At 44.8% G+C, this 18,949-nt stretch overlaps 1 protein-coding gene across 3 annotated transcripts in view; it reads left to right on the plus strand.

Moving 5' to 3' along the window:
• Positions 1-4,096: 4,096 nt before the first annotated feature.
• poc1a (POC1 centriolar protein A) overlaps positions 4,097-18,949 on the plus strand; it is a 117,837-nt gene continuing 102,984 nt past the window's right edge. For all 3 annotated transcript variants that reach the window (XM_071337032.1, XM_071337034.1, XM_071337033.1), the window contains exons 1-3: positions 4,097-4,531; positions 4,618-4,702; positions 12,818-12,989. In XM_071337032.1, coding sequence (XP_071193133.1) covers positions 4,517-4,531; positions 4,618-4,702; positions 12,818-12,989 — 272 coding nt within the window. In that variant the 5' untranslated portion in view covers positions 4,097-4,516. The remainder of the gene's footprint in view (positions 4,532-4,617; positions 4,703-12,817; positions 12,990-18,949) is intronic.

The following is an 18,949-nucleotide window of genomic DNA, read 5'->3' on the forward strand; positions in this document are numbered from 1 at the left end:
AGGCCACAACCAATCGGGTGGTTCAGGGTCTTGTGTAGTAGGTGGGCCCACTGTGATAAGTAGTGAACATTGTGTAGGCTACTTGGGTCATTGAAGAGAAAACTGAGTTCTTATTGTCATGATGAGAAAAGTAGTACCACGAAGCTTAAAGAGGTTTGTGAAAAATACAAGAAACCACTCTCTGATTACAACAAAGATGGGGGGGGGAGTAGGGCTGCACGATATGGGCAGAAAATCTAGGTGTGTTTTTTTATATTGCGATAGGAGATTTTTCATGAGATATAGATCAAAACACCTGGGTGAACTGTTGTAGTCATGGAGATATAAATGACATATTTAAGAAGTAAATCAAATCAAAGTTTATTTGTCACGTGCGCCGAATACAACAGGTGTAGGTAGACCTTACAGTGAATTGCTTACTTACAGGCTCTAACCAATAGTGCAAAAAAAGGTGTAAGGTCAACAATAGGTAAGTAAAGAAATAAAACAACAGTAAAAAGACAGGCTATATACAGTAGCGAGGCTATAAAAGTAGAGAGGCTACATACAGACACCGGTTAGTCAGGCTGATTGAGGTAGTATGTACATGTAGATATGGTTAAAGTGACTATGCATATGTAACGGATGTGAAATGGCTAGCTAGTTAGCGGGTACGCGCTAATAGCATTTCAATCGGTTACGTCACTTGCTCTGAGACCTGAAGTAGGGTTTCCCCTTGCTCTGCAAGGGCCGTGGCTTTTGTGGAGCGATGGGTAACGATGCTTCGTGGGCGACCGTTGTTGATGTGTGCAGAGGGTCCCTGGTTCGCGCCCGTGTCGGGGCGAGGGGACGGTCTAAAGTTATACTGTTACACATATATGATGAACAGAGAGTAGCAGTAGCGTAAAAGAGGGGTTGGCGGGTGGCTGAAAAAAAGAGGGGTTGGCTGGAACTCTGAAAAAAACCCAGGGTAGAATCATGATGTTAGTGGTCTTCAGGTCGGAGCTCTAGAAAGAGGCCCGAGTTCCCGACTTGGAATTCCAAGTTGGATGACCGTTCAAACCTTATTTTCCCAATCGGAGCTCGTTTTTTTCAGAGTTCCCAGTTGTCTGGAAGTCTGAGATTTCCCAGTTCCGAGTTCCCAGTTGTTTTGAACGTGGCAGAAGTCATGCTGGATTGACAGCATGACCAATGCTGAATGTTTATCCTTTTAAGCTTGGAAAAGAGACCCTTAAACCCAGACTTGGACCCCACACCCACTCCATGTCACGCCCTGACCTTAGAGAGCTTTTTTATGTCTCTATTTTGGTTTGGTCAGGGTGTGATTTGGGGTGTGATATGTTCCATTTTCTATGATTTGTATTTCTGTGTGTTTGGCCGGGTGTGGTTCTCAATCAGAGGCAGCTGTCTATCGTTGTCTCTGATTGAGAACCATACTTAGGTTGCCTTTTCCCGCCTGTATTTGTGGGTAGTTGTCTGTGTGTAGTTGCCTGTCAGCACTCATTTTTGTATAGCTTCACGGTTCGTTTGTTATTTTGTTAGTTTGTTTAGTGTTCGTTCTTTGAAATGAAGAAGAATGCACGCATCCCACGCTGCACCTTGGTCTCCTCCCTTTGACGGCCGTGCCACCCCACTGACTAGCAGGCTAGTGATTATATCCCACGCTGCACCTTGGTTTCCTCCCTTTGACGGCCGTGACACCCCACTGAATAGCAGACTAGTGATTATATCCCACGCTGCACCTTGGTCTCCTCCCTTTGACGGCCGTGCCACCCCACTGAATAGCAGGCTAGTGATTATATCCCACGCTGCACCTTGGTCTCCTCCCTTTGACGGCCGTGCCACCCCACTGAATAGCAGACTAGTGATTATATCCCACGCTGCACCTTGGTCTCCTCCCTTTGACGGCCGTGACACCCCACTGAATAGCAGACTAGTGATTATATCCCACGCTGCACCTTGGTCTCCTCCCTTTGACGGCCGTGCCACCCCACTGACTAGCAGACTAGTGATTATATCCCACGCTGCACCTTGGTCTCCTCCCTTTGACGGCCGTGACACCCCACTGACTAGCAGACTAGTGATTATATCCCACGCTGCACCTTGGTCTCCCTTTGACGGCCGTGCCACCCCACTGACTAGCAGACTAGTGATTATATCCCACGCTGCACCTTGGTCTCCTCCCTTTGACGACCGTGCCACCCCACTGAATAGCAGGCTAGTGATTATATCCCACGCTGCACCTTGGTCTCCTCCCTTTGACGGCCGTGCCACCCCACTGACTAGCAGACTAGTGATTATATCCCACGCTGCACCTTGGTCTCCTCCCTTTGACGACCGTGCCACCCCACTGACTAGCAGACTAGTGATTATATCCCACGCTGCACCTTGGTCTCCTCCCTTTGACGACCGTGACACCCCACTGACTAGCAGACTAGTGATTATATCCCACGCTGCACCTTGGTCTCCTCCCTTTGACGGCCGTGCCACCCCACTGAATAGCAGACTAGTGATTATATCCCACGCTGCACCTTGGTCTCCTCCCTTTGACGGCCGTGTCACCCCACTGAATAGCAGGCTAGTGATTGCTTTGCAATGCTGGCAGTTAGCCACTGATTCCTTCAAAACCACTCATTGTTAAATTTGCGATTTCAAATTTGTAATGTTTATGTCCAATGGCCAATGAGCACTGATACGTTTTATCTATATTTTATCTTCATATGAAAAGGATTAAAAAGGATTTGCCAGTAGGTTGTCGGCTTGATTCATGATGATGACCGCTAGCTAAGATTTTGAAAGTAAGACATGATCAGTCCAACCAAAGCTACTGTACATATAACGTGATTTTTTATTTTTTACCCCCTTTTTCGTAGTTACTATCTTGTCTCATCGCTACAACTCCCGTACGGGCTCGGGAGAGACGAAGGTCGAAAGCCACGCGTCCTCCGAAACACAACCCAACCAAGCCGCACTGCTTCTTAACACAGCGCGCCTCCAACCCGGAAGCCAGCCGCACCAATGTGTCGGAGGAAACACCGTGAACCTGGCGACCTTGCACTGCGCCCGGCCTGACACAGGAGTCGCTGGTGCGTGATGGGACAAGGATATCCCTACCGGCCAAACCCTCCCTAACCCGGACGACGCTGGGCCAATTGTGCGTCGCCCCACGGACCTCCCGGTCGGCTGCGACAGAGCCTGGGCGCGAACCCAGAATCTCTGGTGGCACAGCTAGCGCTGCGATGCAGTGCCCTAGACCACTGCGCCACCCGGGAGGCACGATGTAACGTGATTTGACGTAATTTTATCTGTGGCCAATGACCTTGAGGTTTGTTGGATGGGCACTTCTAACGTAATTCTATGGCAGCACCCAATGGGCTTGAATTTTCGAGCTCTCCCTGTAGATTTTGCGGCGACGTAGAGTCCTCATGAGTGACAGAACACTGAGCCAATCACGGCGCAACTAGAGAACAATACCAACCCCTACACTCTGTATATTCCTCTGGCTGCCCCACCACCACAGAAAGCACTGAGCAAGGCTGAAACACCTGCGTTTTGGAGCTGCTTTACTCAAGAAAGCAAAAGTGGCTTTATTAACGCAATTATATTTTTTATTACATTGTTTGCAAACTGATATGTGACATGTATTAATGCCAAAATAACATGCAAAACAGCCCCACCCTCCAAAAAAATGCGTTGCCACTTTGCATGCAATATAATTATGATATGGATTTCATGCGGTATGAATATTGAACATGTCAGTATTGTGATTTCCATGTGAATTTGATTAATTGTGGAGCTCTAGGGAAGGTGGAAAATGATATGTGATGGCTTGCAGGGATCTCAGAAAACAGTTAAAATATTCTTTATTTTATGCTCCAGCAAGGATAGTTCTGTAGTCTGCAATTTATTATACTGTTTAATACGTCCAAATGTATTTTGCTAGAGCAAACCTGGTTAAAGTAAACTTGTATAAAGTGACCTTTACCAACGGGATTCTACTGACCCCTGGTGTCTGTGGTGTTAATTACAGATGTATTTTGGTCGGCCAATTACACTACAACGTCACCTTCCCCTTTAAAATTCTCAACCGAAGTTGGCGCTCGATACGGCGCGCAAACTCAAACGACACTGGAGTTTGTTGTCAGCAACGTCGACTTCTAGCGTTTGTAAGCAGCAGGTGATATAGCAAAAATCATCAAACGACACTGTTTTATGAAAATAATTAGCTAATTATAACTCGTCTGGGAACTTTGGATGTACGGAAGCATTTTAATGACCGACAGTTTGCTTATCGTGCGTATTGAAGCCAGGAAGAACGCTAGGTAACAGTGTCTAACGTTGTGGATAATGAGTTGGCCTTGGTAACCAAGCAGCTGACAAGCCACCCAGTGAATTTGTAAACAATGTCTTGTGTTGCACATCAATTATTATTATCTATTTGTGCTGAACGTTACTGTATTTGAGAACAGTTCGCTAGCTTACTAGGCAGTTTAGCTAGTTATTTTCTGAGGGAGTTGTGCTTGTCCATCACCTGAAGATGACTTCCGCATTGGTAAGTAAACATGATGATGATGATGAGTTGCCAACAAATCAACTGACCGGTTAAATACTGTAAACATCTTCCGTTCACGTTGTTAGGATGACCCAACCCTGGAGAGACACTTCAAGGGCCACAGAGACACCATAACAAGCGTTGACTTCAACTGTAACATGAAACAAATTGGTAAGTGGTGTTGCTCGTCAATCATTTCAATAAAAATAAAATCTAATATATTTGGTACATACGCCCAATACTACAGGTGTAGACTTTACCGTAATATGCTTACGTATGAGCTCTTCCCAACAATGCAGAGTTAAAAAGCAAGAGAAATTTGCAAAAAAGGAAACAGTAGAAATAACAATAATAAGGAGTACCAGTACCGAGTACCAATAATAACAAGGAGTACCAGTACCGAGACAATGTGAAGGGGTACGAGGTAATTGACGTAATATGTACGGATAAAAGTGACTAGGCAATCAGGATAGATAATAAACAGTAGCATCAGAGTATGTGGAGTTAATGTGTGTTAGTAGAATCCAGTGAGTGTTGATTTCTTTTTTCATTTTGAACATCTTGGCATAGTTCTGTTATAATCTCCACCCGGCACAGCCAGAAGAGGACTGGCCACCCCTCATAGCCTGGTTCCTCTCTAGGTTTCTTCCTAGGTTTTGGCCTTTCTAGGGAGTTTTTCCTAGCCACCGTGCTTCTACACCTGCATTGTTTGCTGTTTGGGGTTTTAGGCTCGGTTTCTGTACAGCACTTCGAGATATTAGCTGATGTACGAAGGGCTATATAAAATAAACTTGATTTGATATTTGTGAACATTTTTTAAATTTAACCTTTAACTCGGCAAGTTAGTTAAGAACACATTCTTATTTACATTGTCGGCCTAGAAACAGTGGGTTGCCTTGTTCAGGGGTAGAACGACAGATTTTTACCTTGTCAGCTCGGGGATTCGATCTAGCAACCTTTCGGTTACTGGCCCAATGCTCTAACCACTAGGTTACCTACCGGTGCAAATATAATAGTCAGGTTATCTATGGACTTAAAAACCTAAATAAAAAACCGTTAGCTGATTTGGGTTAGTTGATCTGGATAATTCTGACAAGTTATAAATAGCTCTCTAAGGTATGTAATGACCAACATGACAAGAGGAACTGATGATTGGGGCTCCCGAGTGGCGCAGAGGTCTAAGGCACTGCATCTCAGTGCTAGAGGCATCATTACAGACACCCTGGTTCGAATCCAGGCTGTATCCGGCCGTGATTGGGAGTCCCATAGAGCAACGCACAATTGGCCCAGTGTCATCCAGGTTTGGCCGTCATTGTAATTTAAAGGTATTTGTTCTTAACTGACTTGCCTAGTTAAATAAAGGTTAAATGTACAAATAAAATGATGCACTACCCAATATAGAAATGGCACCTTGTGCATTCTACTATTATATCGTTCAATAGTAAGTTTAAAGTCGGACTGAGTTTCTTAAAAACAACTATTTTCTTATGAAACATTTTTTTTTGTGGGGGACCAGTTTGTAGCCCTAGACCAGTTTGGGAACCACTGGTGTAATGGGTACAGTCTGTTTGTCTTATACTATATTAGTTGTCTAATGGGTACAGTCTGTTTGTCTTATACTGTATTAGTTATCTAATGGGTACAGTCTGTCTGTCTTATACTATATTAGTTGTCTAATGGGTACAGTCTGTTTGTCTTATACTGTATTAGTTGTTTAATGGGTACAGTCTGTTTGTCTTATACTATATTAGTGGTCTAATGGGTACAGTCTGTTTGTCTTATACTGTATTAGTTGTCTAATGGGTATAGTCTGTTTTGTCTTATACTATATTAGTTGTCTAATGGGTACAGTCTGTCTTATACTGTATTAGTTGTCTAATGGGTACAGTCTGTCTTATACTGTATTAGTTGTCTAATGGGTACAGTCTGTCTTATACTGTATTAGTTGTCTAATGGGTACAGTCTGTTTTATACTGTATTAGTTGTCTAATGGGTACAGTCTGTTTGTCTTATACTGTATTAGTTGTCTAATGGGTACAGTCTGTCTTATACTGTATTAGTTGTCTAATGGGCACAGTCTGTTTGTCTTATACTGTATTAGTTGTCTAATGGGTACAGTCTGTCTTATACTGTATTAGTTGTCTAATGGGTACAGTCTGTCTTATACTGTATTAGTTGTCTAATGGGTACAGTCTGTCTTATACTATATTAGTTGTCTAATGGGTACAGTCTGTCTTATACTATATTAGTTGTCTAATGGGTACAGTCTGTCTGTCTTATACTGTATTAGTTGTCTAATGGGTACAGTCTGTCTTATACTATATTAGTTGTCTAATGAGTACAGTCTGTCTTATACTGTATTAGTTGTCTAATGGGTACAGTCTGTCTTATACTGTATTAGTTGTCTAATGGGTACAGTCTGTCTTATACTGTATTGGTTGTCTAATGTGTACAGTCTGTCTTATACTGTATTAGTTGTCTAATGGGCACAGTCTGTTTGTCTTATACTGTATTAGTTGTCTAATGGGTACAGTCTGTCTTATACTGTATTAGTTGTCTAATGGGTACAGTCTGTCTTATACTGTATTAGTTGTCTAATGGGTACAGTCTGTCTTATACTGTATTAGTTGTCTAATGGGTACAGTCTGTCTTATACTATATTAGTTGTCTAATGGGTACAGTCTGTCTTATACTATATTAGTTGTCTAATGGGTACAGTCTGTCTTATACTATATTAGTTGTCTAATGAGTACAGTCTGTCTGTCTTATACTGTATTAGTTGTCTAATGGGTACATTCTGTCTTATACTGTATTAGTTGTCTAATGGGTACAGTCTGTCTGTCTTATACTGTATTAGTTGTCTAATGGGTACAGTCTGTCTTATACTGTATTAGTTGTCTAATGGGTACAGTCTGTCTTATACTATATTAGTTGTCTAATGGGTACAGTCTGTCTTATACTATATTAGTTGTCTAATGGGTACAGTCTGTCTTATACTGTATTAGTTGTCTAATGGGTACATTCTGTTTGTGCTTTAGCCACTCTATCAGTGTTTGCATTGTTGCAGCTGTAGCTTGGCAGAGACAGGGCTGACTACAGCATATTCACTAATACCTCTGAGACAGAACATCTGCATTCTGTGTATTGGCGGCACTCCCTGAGTTGTGGACCGTTCAGGTGGATGGCGACAGGAAAATAACAACAATATAACCGGCCTCAGCCGAAATAATAAAGTTTCCTGTCAACAAAGGCATATGTATAATCTCTGGAAACTTTACTTACCAGGCGTAAAGTGAAATGTGTTCCTCGCTATCAAATAAATGTCTGAATCTGAACTTTTTGTCTGAACCAAATTCCTGCTGAGTTAGATAGCGGGCTGCCGTAAGGATCACACATGGGTGAAACCCGACTGTATTGTTGTTTTCCAACCAATACACAGACTCCAGATGTTCTGTCCCACAGCTACGACACTACTATGGCACGACCTGGCTAGTTAACTGGGGTATATTCACTGGAAATACAACCGACGCGAACGGGGAGGGACCTACCTGAATATGTACAATAGAAACTCGTTTTCATTTATGTTTGCAACCGTTTGCTACATTTGTGCACTAATGAATACACCGTGGTATTCTTGGTTCATCCAGTGAACGGCTCCACATACAACATGCAGCACGGGACCAGTCTAGCTGGCCAGTTAACCTCTGTGTGTGTCCTCTTCATGTTTGCTCCTGCCCCAGCTTTAGACTCCACATGCAGCACGGGACCAGTCTAGCTGGCCAGTTAACCTCTGTGTGTGTCCTCTTCGTGTTTGCTCCTGCCCCAGCTTTAGACTCCACATACAACATGCAGCACGGGACCAGTCTTGCTGGCCAGTTAACCTCTGTGTGTCCTCTTCATGTTTGCTCCTGCCCCAGCTATAGGCTCCACATACAACATGCAGCACGGGACCAGTCTAGCTGGCCAGTTAACCTCTGTGTGTCCTCTTCATGTTTGCTCCTGCCCCAGCTATAGGCTCCACATACAACATGCAGCACGGGACCAGTCTAGCTGGCCAGTTAACCTCTGTGTGTCCTCTTCATGTTTGCTCCTGCCCCAGCTTTAGACTCCACATACAACATGCAGCACGGGACCAGTCTAGCTGGCCAGTTAACCTCTGTGTGTGTCCTCTTCGTGTTTGCTCCTGCCCCAGCTTTAGACTCCACATACAACATGCAGCACGGGACCAGTCTAGCTGGCCAGTTAACCTCTGTGTGTGTCCTCTTCATGTTTGCTCCTGCCCCAGCTATAGACTCCACATACAACATGCAGCACGGGACCAGTCTAGCTGGCCAGTTAACCTCTGTGTGTCCTCTTCATGTTTGCTCCTGCCCCAGCTATAGACTCCACATACAACATGCAGCACGGGACCAGTCTAGCTGGCCAGTTAACCTCTGTGTGTGTCCTCTTCATGTTTGCTCCTGCCCCAGCTATAGACTCCACATACAACATGCAGCACGGGACCAGTCTAGCTGGCCAGTTAACCTCTGTGTGTCCTCTTCATGTTTGCTCCTGCCCCAGCTTTAGACTCCACATACAACATGCAGCACGGGACCAGTCTAGCTGGCCAGTTAACCTCTGTGTGTCCTCTTCATGTTTGCTCCTGCCCCAGCTATAGACTCCACATACAACATGCAGCACGGGACCAGTCTAGCTGGCCAGTTAACCTCTGTGTGTCCTCTTCATGTTTGCTCCTGCCCCAGCTTTAGACTCCACATACAACATGCAGCACGGGACCAGTCTAGCTGGCCAGTTAACCTCTGTGTGTCCTCTAAATGTTTGCTCCTGCCCCAGCTTTAGACTCCACATACAACATGCAGCACGGGACCAGTCTAGCTGGCCAGTTAACCTCTGTGTGTCCTCTTCATGTTTGCTCCTGCCCCAGCTTTAGACTCCACATACAACATGCAGCACGGGACCAGTCTAGCTGGCCAGTTAACCTCTGTGTGTCCTCTTCATGTTTGCTCCTGCCCCAGCTATAGACTCCACATACAACATGCAGCACGGGACCAGTCTAGCTGGCCAGTTAACCTCTGTGTGTCCTCTTCATGTTTGCTCCTGCCCCAGCTTTAGACTCCACATACAACATGCAGCACGGGACCAGTCTAGCTGGCCAGTTAACCTCTGTGTGTCCTCTTCATGTTTGCTCCTGCCCCAGCTTTAGACTCCACATACAACATGCAGCACGGGACCAGTCTAGCTGGCCAGTTAACCTCTGTGTGTCCTCTTCATGTTTGCTCCTGCCCCAGCTATAGACTCCACATACAACATGCAGCACGGGACCAGTCTAGCTGGCCAGTTAACCTCTGTGTGTCCTCTTCATGTTTGCTCCTGCCCCAGCTATAGACTCCACATACAACATGCAGCACGGGACCAGTCTAGCTGGCCAGTTAACCTCTGTGTGTGTCCTCTTCATGTTTGCTCCTGCCCCAGCTTTAGACTCCACATACAACATGCAGCACGGGACCAGTCTAGCTGGCCAGTTAACCTCTGTGTGTCCTCTTCATGTTTGCTCCTGCCCCAGCTTTAGACTCCACATACAACATGCAGCACGGGACCAGTCTAGCTGGCCAGTTAACCTCTGTGTGTCCTCTTCATGTTTGCTCCTGCCCCAGCTTTAGACTCCACATACAACATGCAGCACGGGACCAGTCTAGCTGGCCAGTTAACCTCTGTGTGTCCTCTTCATGTTTGCTCCTGCCCCAGCTATAGACTCCACATACAACATGCAGCACGGGACCAGTCTAGCTGGCCAGTTAACCTCTGTGTGTCCTCTTCATGTTTGCTCCTGCCCCAGCTATAGACTCCACATACAACATGCAGCACGGGACCAGTCTAGCTGGCCAGTTAACCTCTGTGTGTCCTCTTCATGTTTGCTCCTGCCCCAGCTATAGACTCCACATACAACATGCAGCACGGGACCAGTCTAGCTGGCCAGTTAACCTCTGTGTGTCCTCTTCATGTTTGCTCCTGCCCCAGCTATAGACTCCACATACAACAAGCAGCACGGGACCAGTCTAGCTGGCCAGTTAACCTCTGTGTGTCCTCTTCATGTTTGCTCCTGCCCCAGCTTTAGACTCCACATACAACATGCAGCACGGGACCAGTCTAGCTGGCCAGTTAACCTCTGTGTGTCCTCTTCATGTTTGCTCCTGCCCCAGCTTTAGACTCCACATACAACATGCAGCACGGGACCAGTCTAGCTGGCCAGTTAACCTCTGTGTGTCCTCTTCATGTTTGCTCCTGCCCCAGCTTTAGACTCCACATGCAGCACGGGACCAGTCTAGCTGGCCAGTTAACCTCTGTGTGTCCTCTTCATGTTTGCTCCTGCCCCAGCTATAGACTCCACATACAACATGCAGCACGGGACCAGTCTAGCTGGCCAGTTAACCTCTGTGTGTCCTCTTCATGTTTGCTCCTGCCCCAGCTATAGACTCCACATACAACATGCAGCACGGGACCAGTCTAGCTGGCCAGTTAACCTCTGTGTGTCCTCTTCATGTTTGCTCCTGCCCCAGCTATAGACTCCACATACAACAAGCAGCACGGGACCAGTCTAGCTGGCCAGTTAACCTCTGTGTGTCCTCTTCATGTTTGCTCCTGCCCCAGCTATAGACTCCACATACAACAAGCAGCACGGGACCAGTCTAGCTGGCCAGTTAACCTCTGTGTGTCCTCTTCATGTTTGCTCCTGCCCCAGCTTTAGACTCCACATACAACATGCAGCACGGGACCAGTCTAGCTGGCCAGTTAACCTCTGTGTGTCCTCTTCATGTTTGCTCCTGCCCCAGCTATAGACTCCACATACAACATGCAGCACGGGACCAGTCTAGCTGGCCAGTTAACCTCTGTGTGTCCTCTTCATGTTTGCTCCTGCCCCAGCTATAGACTCCACATACAACATGCAGCACGGGACCAGTCTAGCTGGCCAGTTAACCTCTGTGTGTCCTCTTCATGTTTGCTCCTGCCCCAGCTTTAGACTCCACATACAACATGCAGCACGGGACCAGTCTAGCTGGCCAGTTAACCTCTGTGTGTCCTCTTCATGTTTGCTCCTGCCCCAGCTATAGACTCCACATACAACAAGCAGCACGGGACCAGTCTAGCTGGCCAGTTAACCTCTGTGTGTCCTCTTCATGTTTGCTCCTGCCCCAGCTTTAGACTCCACATACAACATGCAGCACGGGACCAGTCTAGCTGGCCAGTTAACCTCTGTGTGTCCTCTTCATGTTTGCTCCTGCCCCAGCTTTAGACTCCACATACAACATGCAGCACGGGACCAGTCTAGCTGGCCAGTTAACCTCTGTGTGTCCTCTTCATGTTTGCTCCTGCCCCAGCTATAGACTCCACATACAACATGCAGCACGGGACCAGTCTAGCTGGCCAGTTAACCTCTGTGTGTCCTCTTCATGTTTGCTCCTGCCCCAGCTATAGACTCCACATACAACATGCAGCACGGGACCAGTCTAGCTGGCCAGTTAACCTCTGTGTGTCCTCTTCATGTTTGCTCCTGCCCCAGCTTTAGACTCCACATACAACATGCAGCACGGGACCAGTCTAGCTGGCCAGTTAACCTCTGTGTGTCCTCTTCATGTTTGCTCCTTCCCCAGCTATAGACTCCACATACAACAAGCAGCACGGGACCAGTCTAGCTGGCCAGTTAACCTCTGTGTGTCCTCTTCATGTTTGCTCCTGCCCCAGCTTTAGACTCCACATACAACATGCAGCACGGGACCAGTCTAGCTGGCCAGTTAACCTCTGTGTGTCCTCTTCATGTTTGCTCCTGCCCCAGCTATAGACTCCACATACAACATGCAGCACGGGACCAGTCTAGCTGGCCAGTTAACCTCTGTGTGTCCTCTTCATGTTTGCTCCTGCCCCAGCTTTAGACTCCACATACAACATGCAGCACGGGACCAGTCTAGCTGGCCAGTTAACCTCTGTGTGTCCTCTTCATGTTTGCTCCTGCCCCAGCTATAGACTCCACATACAACATGCAGCACGGGACCAGTCTAGCTGGCCAGTTAACCTCTGTGTGTCCTCTTCATGTTTGCTCCTGCCCCAGCTTTAGACTCCACATACAACATGTGGGAACAGACTCGACTAACTTATTTTATATGTCTCTCTGATTTTGGTTGTTCCAGTTACAGGCTCCATATATATCTATATTTTATATATATATATATATATTATAGCCAACTGATAATATAATTGACTGATAATATGTCTGTGTTTTGTTGTCTCCAGCGACCGGCTCCATGGACTCCTGTCTCATGATCTGGAACTTGAAGCCCCAAATGAGAGCCTATCGGTTCGTGGGACATAAAGACGCTGTGACGTCAGTCCAGTTCTCTCCCTCCGGACACCTGGTGGCCTCGGCTTCCAGGGACAAGACTGTCCGCCTCTGGGTGCCCAGTGTGTAAGTCTCTCACCCCCCCCCCCCCCCACCCTACATTGTTTTGGGCGGCAGGTAGCCTAGTGGTTAGAACGTTGGGCCAGTAACCGAAAGGTTGCTGGATCGAATCCCAGAGCTGACAAGGTAAAAATCTGTCGTTCTGCCCCTGAACAAGGGGCCACTGTTCCCCGGTAGGCCGTCATTGTAAATAAGAATTTGTTCTTAACTGACTTTCCTGGTTAAATATTTTTTTTATATATATTTTTTAAAGATAGAATTGAAGATGTGGCTATTATACACTTTCTATAAATGATTTATGCCACATATTGCCACTGGGTGGCGGTGATGTTACATTTTTTGCATTTGCGTCATCTAGCAGATGTCTTATCCAGAGCGACATACAGTCAGTACATTCATCTCAAGGTAGCTAGGAGGGGCAACCACATGTATCAGTCATAGTGAGTACATTTCCTCAATAAAATAGCTATCAGCAGAGTCTGTGCTAGTGTAGTAAAGTGTGAGTGTTCACAAAAGGCATGTTTATTAGACCTTTCACAATCTGAAGCAAGGTTGTGTGAATCAATCAGCCAGACAGAGGAGAACCTTAGTCACTCAACCATGGAGGGAGGACTGCCTCTTGAAACCTAGACGGTTTTGTGTCTCCACGTGTGTTTAATGGGAAAATGTTTTTTAGTAGGAATGTGGCTTGAAAGCTATGCTCTTACTGGCGTAAGATCTGACAATGGAGACAATGGAGATGCTTTGCTCTGGTGCTGCAGCCTTCTCCGTCTATACCATGATGTGTAATAGAAGAATCTATGGTGGAAAGAATGACTAGACAGTGAAGTGTGAATAATGGGTTTTGCTGAATGGAGATAGGAAGTTTGTGGCCTAGGCGGCTTGGAGAGGAAGTTTGTGGCCTAGGCGGCTTGGAGAGGAAGTTTGTGGCCTAGGCAGCTTGGAGAGGAGGCTTGGAGATAGGAAGTTTGTGGGCTAGGCGGCTTGGAGAGGAAGTTTGTGGGCTAGGCGGCTTGGAGAGGAAGTTTGTGGCCTAGGCGGCTTGGCTTGGAGAGGAAGTTTGTGGACTAGGCGGCTTGGAGAGGAAGTTTGTGGCCTAGGAGGCTTGGAGAGGAAGTTTGTGGCCTAGGCGGCTTGGAGAGGAAGTTTATGTCCTAGGCGGCTTGGAGAAGAAGTGCTAGGAAGTTTGTAGCCTACAGTCTAGACAACAAGTGCTCAATTTTTCAATAGCACTTCGATTGAACAGATTTTCCCATTCAGTCCAGCAGTTTTACATTTACTTGTATGTGAATGACATTTTTGGAGTATGTGGAGCACGTGTTATCTGAGAGTACCGTATCCCAGGAATAACCCACTGTAACGTCTGACTGCTGCTGAACCACTGCTTTCAAATTGAGCGAATTCCTTCCTACAAATATCTTGGTATCTGGCTTTATGACACTGTCATTTAAAAAACATGTCACTGAACTGGTGAAGAAGTTGAAGCTCAAAGTTGGTTTGTTTTACAGAAACGAAGCCTGTCTGACTTTAGTTAATAGGAAGGATATTGTCCAGGACACTTTTATGTCTATTTTAGATTATGGGATATTATCTATATACAGCTAGATGCTGTTTTCCATTGTTCCCTTAGGTTTATTACTGGTGATGGTTCTAGAACTCACCATTGTTCCCTTAGGTTTATTACTAGTGATAGTTCTTGAACTCACCATTGTTCCCTTAGGTTTATTACTGGTGATGGTTCTAGAACTCACAATTGTTCTCTTAGGTTTATTTCTGGTGATGGTTCTAGAACTCACCATTGTGTCCTTAGGTTTATTACTGGTGATGGTTCTAGAACTCACAATTGTTCTCTTAGGTTTATTACTGGTGATGGTTATAGAACTCACCACTGGGCCCTTAGGTTTATTACTGGTGATGGTTCTAGAACTCACAATTGTTCTCTTAGGTTTATTACTGGTGATGGTTATAGAACTCACCACTGGGCTCTTAGGTGTATTACTGGTGATGGTTTTAGAACTCACCATTGTTCCCTTAGGTTTATTTCTGGTGATGGTTCTAGAACTCACCATTGTTCCCTTAGGTTTATTACTGGTGATGGTTAAAGAACTCACCATTGTTCCCTTAGGTGTATTACTGGTGATGGTTCTAGAACTCACCATTGTTCCCTTAGGTTTATTTCTGGTGATGGTTCTAGAACTCACCATGGTTCCCTTAGGTTTATTTCTGGTGATGGTTCTAGAACTCACCATTGTTCCCTTAGGTTTATTACTGATGATGGTTCTAGAACTCACCATTGTTCCCTTAGGGTTATTACTGGTGATTGTTCTAGAACTCACCATTGTTCCCTTAGGTGTATTACTGGTGATGGTTCTAGAATTCACCATTGTTCCCTTAGGTTTATTTCTGGTGATGGTTCTAGAACTCACCATTGTTCCCTTAGGTTTATTACTGATGATGGTTCTAGAACTCACCATTGTTCCCTTAGGGTTATTACTGGTGATTGTTCTAGAACTCACCATTGTTCCCTTAGGTTTATTACTGGTGATTGTTCTAGAACTCACCATTGTTCCCTTAGGTTTATTACTTGTGATTGTTCTAGAACTCACCATTGTTCCCTTAGGTTTATTACTGGTGATTGTTCTAGAACTCACCATTGTTCCCTTAGGGTTATTACTGGTGATTTGTTCTAGAACTCACCATTGTTCCCTTAGGTTTATTACTGGTGATGGTTCTAGAACTCACCATTGTGCTTTGTATCAAAAAGTGGGTTGGGCCTCTCTATGTAAGGAGAGCAGATTTTTCTTGTGTTTTTATATAAAGCACTCATGCAGAAACTTCCTATATGTACCTGTCATCGTTAATTTAATTTATACTTGCAAATGACCAAACCCAGTCTCAGGCTTGGATAACAAAACAAAAAACAATGGAATGCCCTTCGGTCTCCACAGAGCTGCTTTTAGTTCTTGTTGCCTGCTTTATGTGGATCAACTCACAGAACTCTCTGAAATGAGATGTTCTGGTCCCTACTCGGTCAATTCAGAGTCATGATCAGAGACCTCTATGTTGATAAATGTGTCTGTTTTTCTATTTTTTATTGCTGTAATTGTGTGTATTGTATGTGTTTGATGTATTTATGAATGGAGTAAAAGGTTGAATGGAGTAAAACATGTCATTCACACACTCAGAATATACCACACTCTCTAAGACTTGATGAATTTAACACACTCATAGCATATACTACACTCTCTCTCTGCTTTGCATTCGACCACAAACCGCTACAGATGGTAGTGTGTTCGGCCCAGCACATCACTAGGGCCAAGCTCCCTGTCATCCAGGACCTTTATACTAGGCGGTGTCAGACTCCAGCCACCCAAGTCATAGACTGTTCTCTCTGCTACCGCAAGCGGTTCCGATGTACCAAGTCTGAAACCAACAGGATCCTGAACAGCTTCTACCCCAAAGCCGTAAGACTGTTAAATTCAGTTGAAGTCTGAAGTTTATGTACACTTAGGTTGGAGTCATTAAAACTCGTTTTTCAACGACTCCACAAATTTCTTGTTAACCAACTATAGTTTTGGCAAGTCGGTTAGGACATCTACTTTGTGCATGACACAAGTCATTTTTCCAACAATTGTTTACAGACAGATTTTTTCACTTATAATTCGTACTTTGGTGCGAAAAGTGCAAATCAATCCCAGAACAACAGCAAAGGACCCTGTGAAGATGCTGGAGAAAACAGGTACAAAGTATCTATATCCACAGTAAAACGAGTCCTATATCGACATAACCTGAATGGCCGCTCAGCAGGAAGCAGCCACTGCTCCAAAACCGCCATAAAAAAGCCAGACTACGGTTTGCAACTGCATATGGGGACAAAGATCGTACTTTTTGGAGAAATGTCCTCTGGTCTGATGAAACAAAAATAGAACTGTTTGGCCATAATGACCATTGTTATGTTTGGAGGAAAAAGGGGGAGGCTTGCAATCCGAAGAACACCATCCCAACCGTGAAGCACGGGGGTGGCAGCATCATGTTGTGGGGGTGCTTTGCTGCAGGAGGGACTGGTGCACTTCACAAAATAGATGGCATCATGAGGTAGGAAAATTATGTTGATTTATATTGAAGCAACATCTCAAGACATGAATCAAGAAGTTAAAGTTTGGTCGCAATGGGTCTTCCAAATGAACAATGACCCCAAGCATACTTCCAAAGTTGTGGCAAAATGGCTTAAGGACAACAAGGTCAAGGTATTGGAGTGGCCATCACAAAGCCCTGACCTCAATCCTATAGAAAATTTGTGGGCAGAACTGAAAAGACGTGTGCGAGCAAGGAGACCTACAAACCTGACTCAGTTACACCAGCTCTGTCAGGAGGAATGGGCCAAAATTCACCCAACTTATTGTGGGAAGCTTGTGGAAGGCTACCCGAAACGTTTGACCCAAGTTAAACAATTTAAAGGCAATACTACCAAATACTAATTGAGTGTATGTAAACTTCTGACCCACTGGGAATGTGATGCAAGAAATAAAAGCTGAAATAAATCACTACTATTATTCTGACATTTTACATTCTTAAAATAAAGTGGTGATCCTAACTGACCCAAGACAGGGAATTTTTACTAGGATTAAATGTCAGGAATTGTAAAAAACTGAGTTTAAATGTATTTGGCTAAGGTGTATGGAAACTTCCGACTTCAACTGTAGTTAACCAAATAGCTACCCGGACTCTCTGCATGAACCCTTTTTGCACTAACTCTTTTGACTCATCACATACTTTGCTGCTACTATATTATATTCTATTTTATTTAACTAGGCAAGTCAGTGAAGGACAAATTCCTATTTACAACGACGGCCTAGGAACAGTGGGTTAGCTGCCTTGTTCAGGGGCAGAACGACAGATTTTTACTTTGTCAGCTCGGGGATTCGATCTAGCAACCTTTCGGTTACTTTATTCCTAGTTATATGCACATATCTACCTCAATTATCTGGTACCCCTGCACATCGACTCAGTACTGCTACCCTGTATATATTAGCCATGTTATCATTGACTCAGTACTGCTACCCTGTGTATATTAGCCATGTTATCATGGACTCAGTACTGCTACCCTGTGTATATTAGCCATGTTATCATGGACTCAGTACTGCTACCCTGTATATAGCCATGTTATCGTGGACTCAGTACTGGTACCCTGTGTATATTAGCCAGGTTATCATGGACTCAGTACTGCTACCCTGTGTATAGCCATGTTATCATGGACTCAGTACTGGTACCCTGTGTATAGCCATGTTATCATGGACTCAGTACTGCTACCCTGTGTATAGCCATGTTATCATGGACTCAGTACTGCTACCCTGTGTATAGCCATGTTATCATGGACTCAGTACTGCTACCCTGTGTATAGCCATGTTATCATTGACTCAGTACTGCTACCCTGTGTATATTAGCCATGTTATCATTGACTCAGTACTGCTACCCTGTGTATATTAGCCAGGTTATCGTTACTCATTGTGTATTTATTCCTCGTTATTTCTATTATTTTGTTGGAAAGTAAGTAACCGTTTCACTGTTAATCTACATCTGGGGCCTCATTTATCAGTATTGCGTAGAAACTATTAGAAGAAAAAAAAAGATTTATCAAACAATCCTACTAGCTTCACACGCACACCTGTAGGATATAACCATTGATGCATACCAATTGTTCTTCGCCTCAGTGCTCGTGCATGACCTTGGCTGTTTTTTGAATTTCGAAACGCCCCTTTAATTAACCATATGGTCATAATCACCCCTTTAAATCCCGTGGGGGGAAATATAAAACGCCGTACCATGAAATAACAACGGCGCAACAAAAAAATACAAACAAAGAATAACAAACCTTTCCGTGAATGAAATAGAAGTACTAGTGTCAGAGATTGAGTACAACCAAAAGGTTTGATTTGACTCACTCCGTTGTGGTTTGACCAGTTAAA

The sequence above is a fragment of the Salvelinus alpinus genome, chromosome 12, assembly GCF_045679555.1.
Source record: "Salvelinus alpinus chromosome 12, SLU_Salpinus.1, whole genome shotgun sequence".
NCBI lineage: Eukaryota > Metazoa > Chordata > Actinopteri > Salmoniformes > Salmonidae > Salvelinus > Salvelinus alpinus.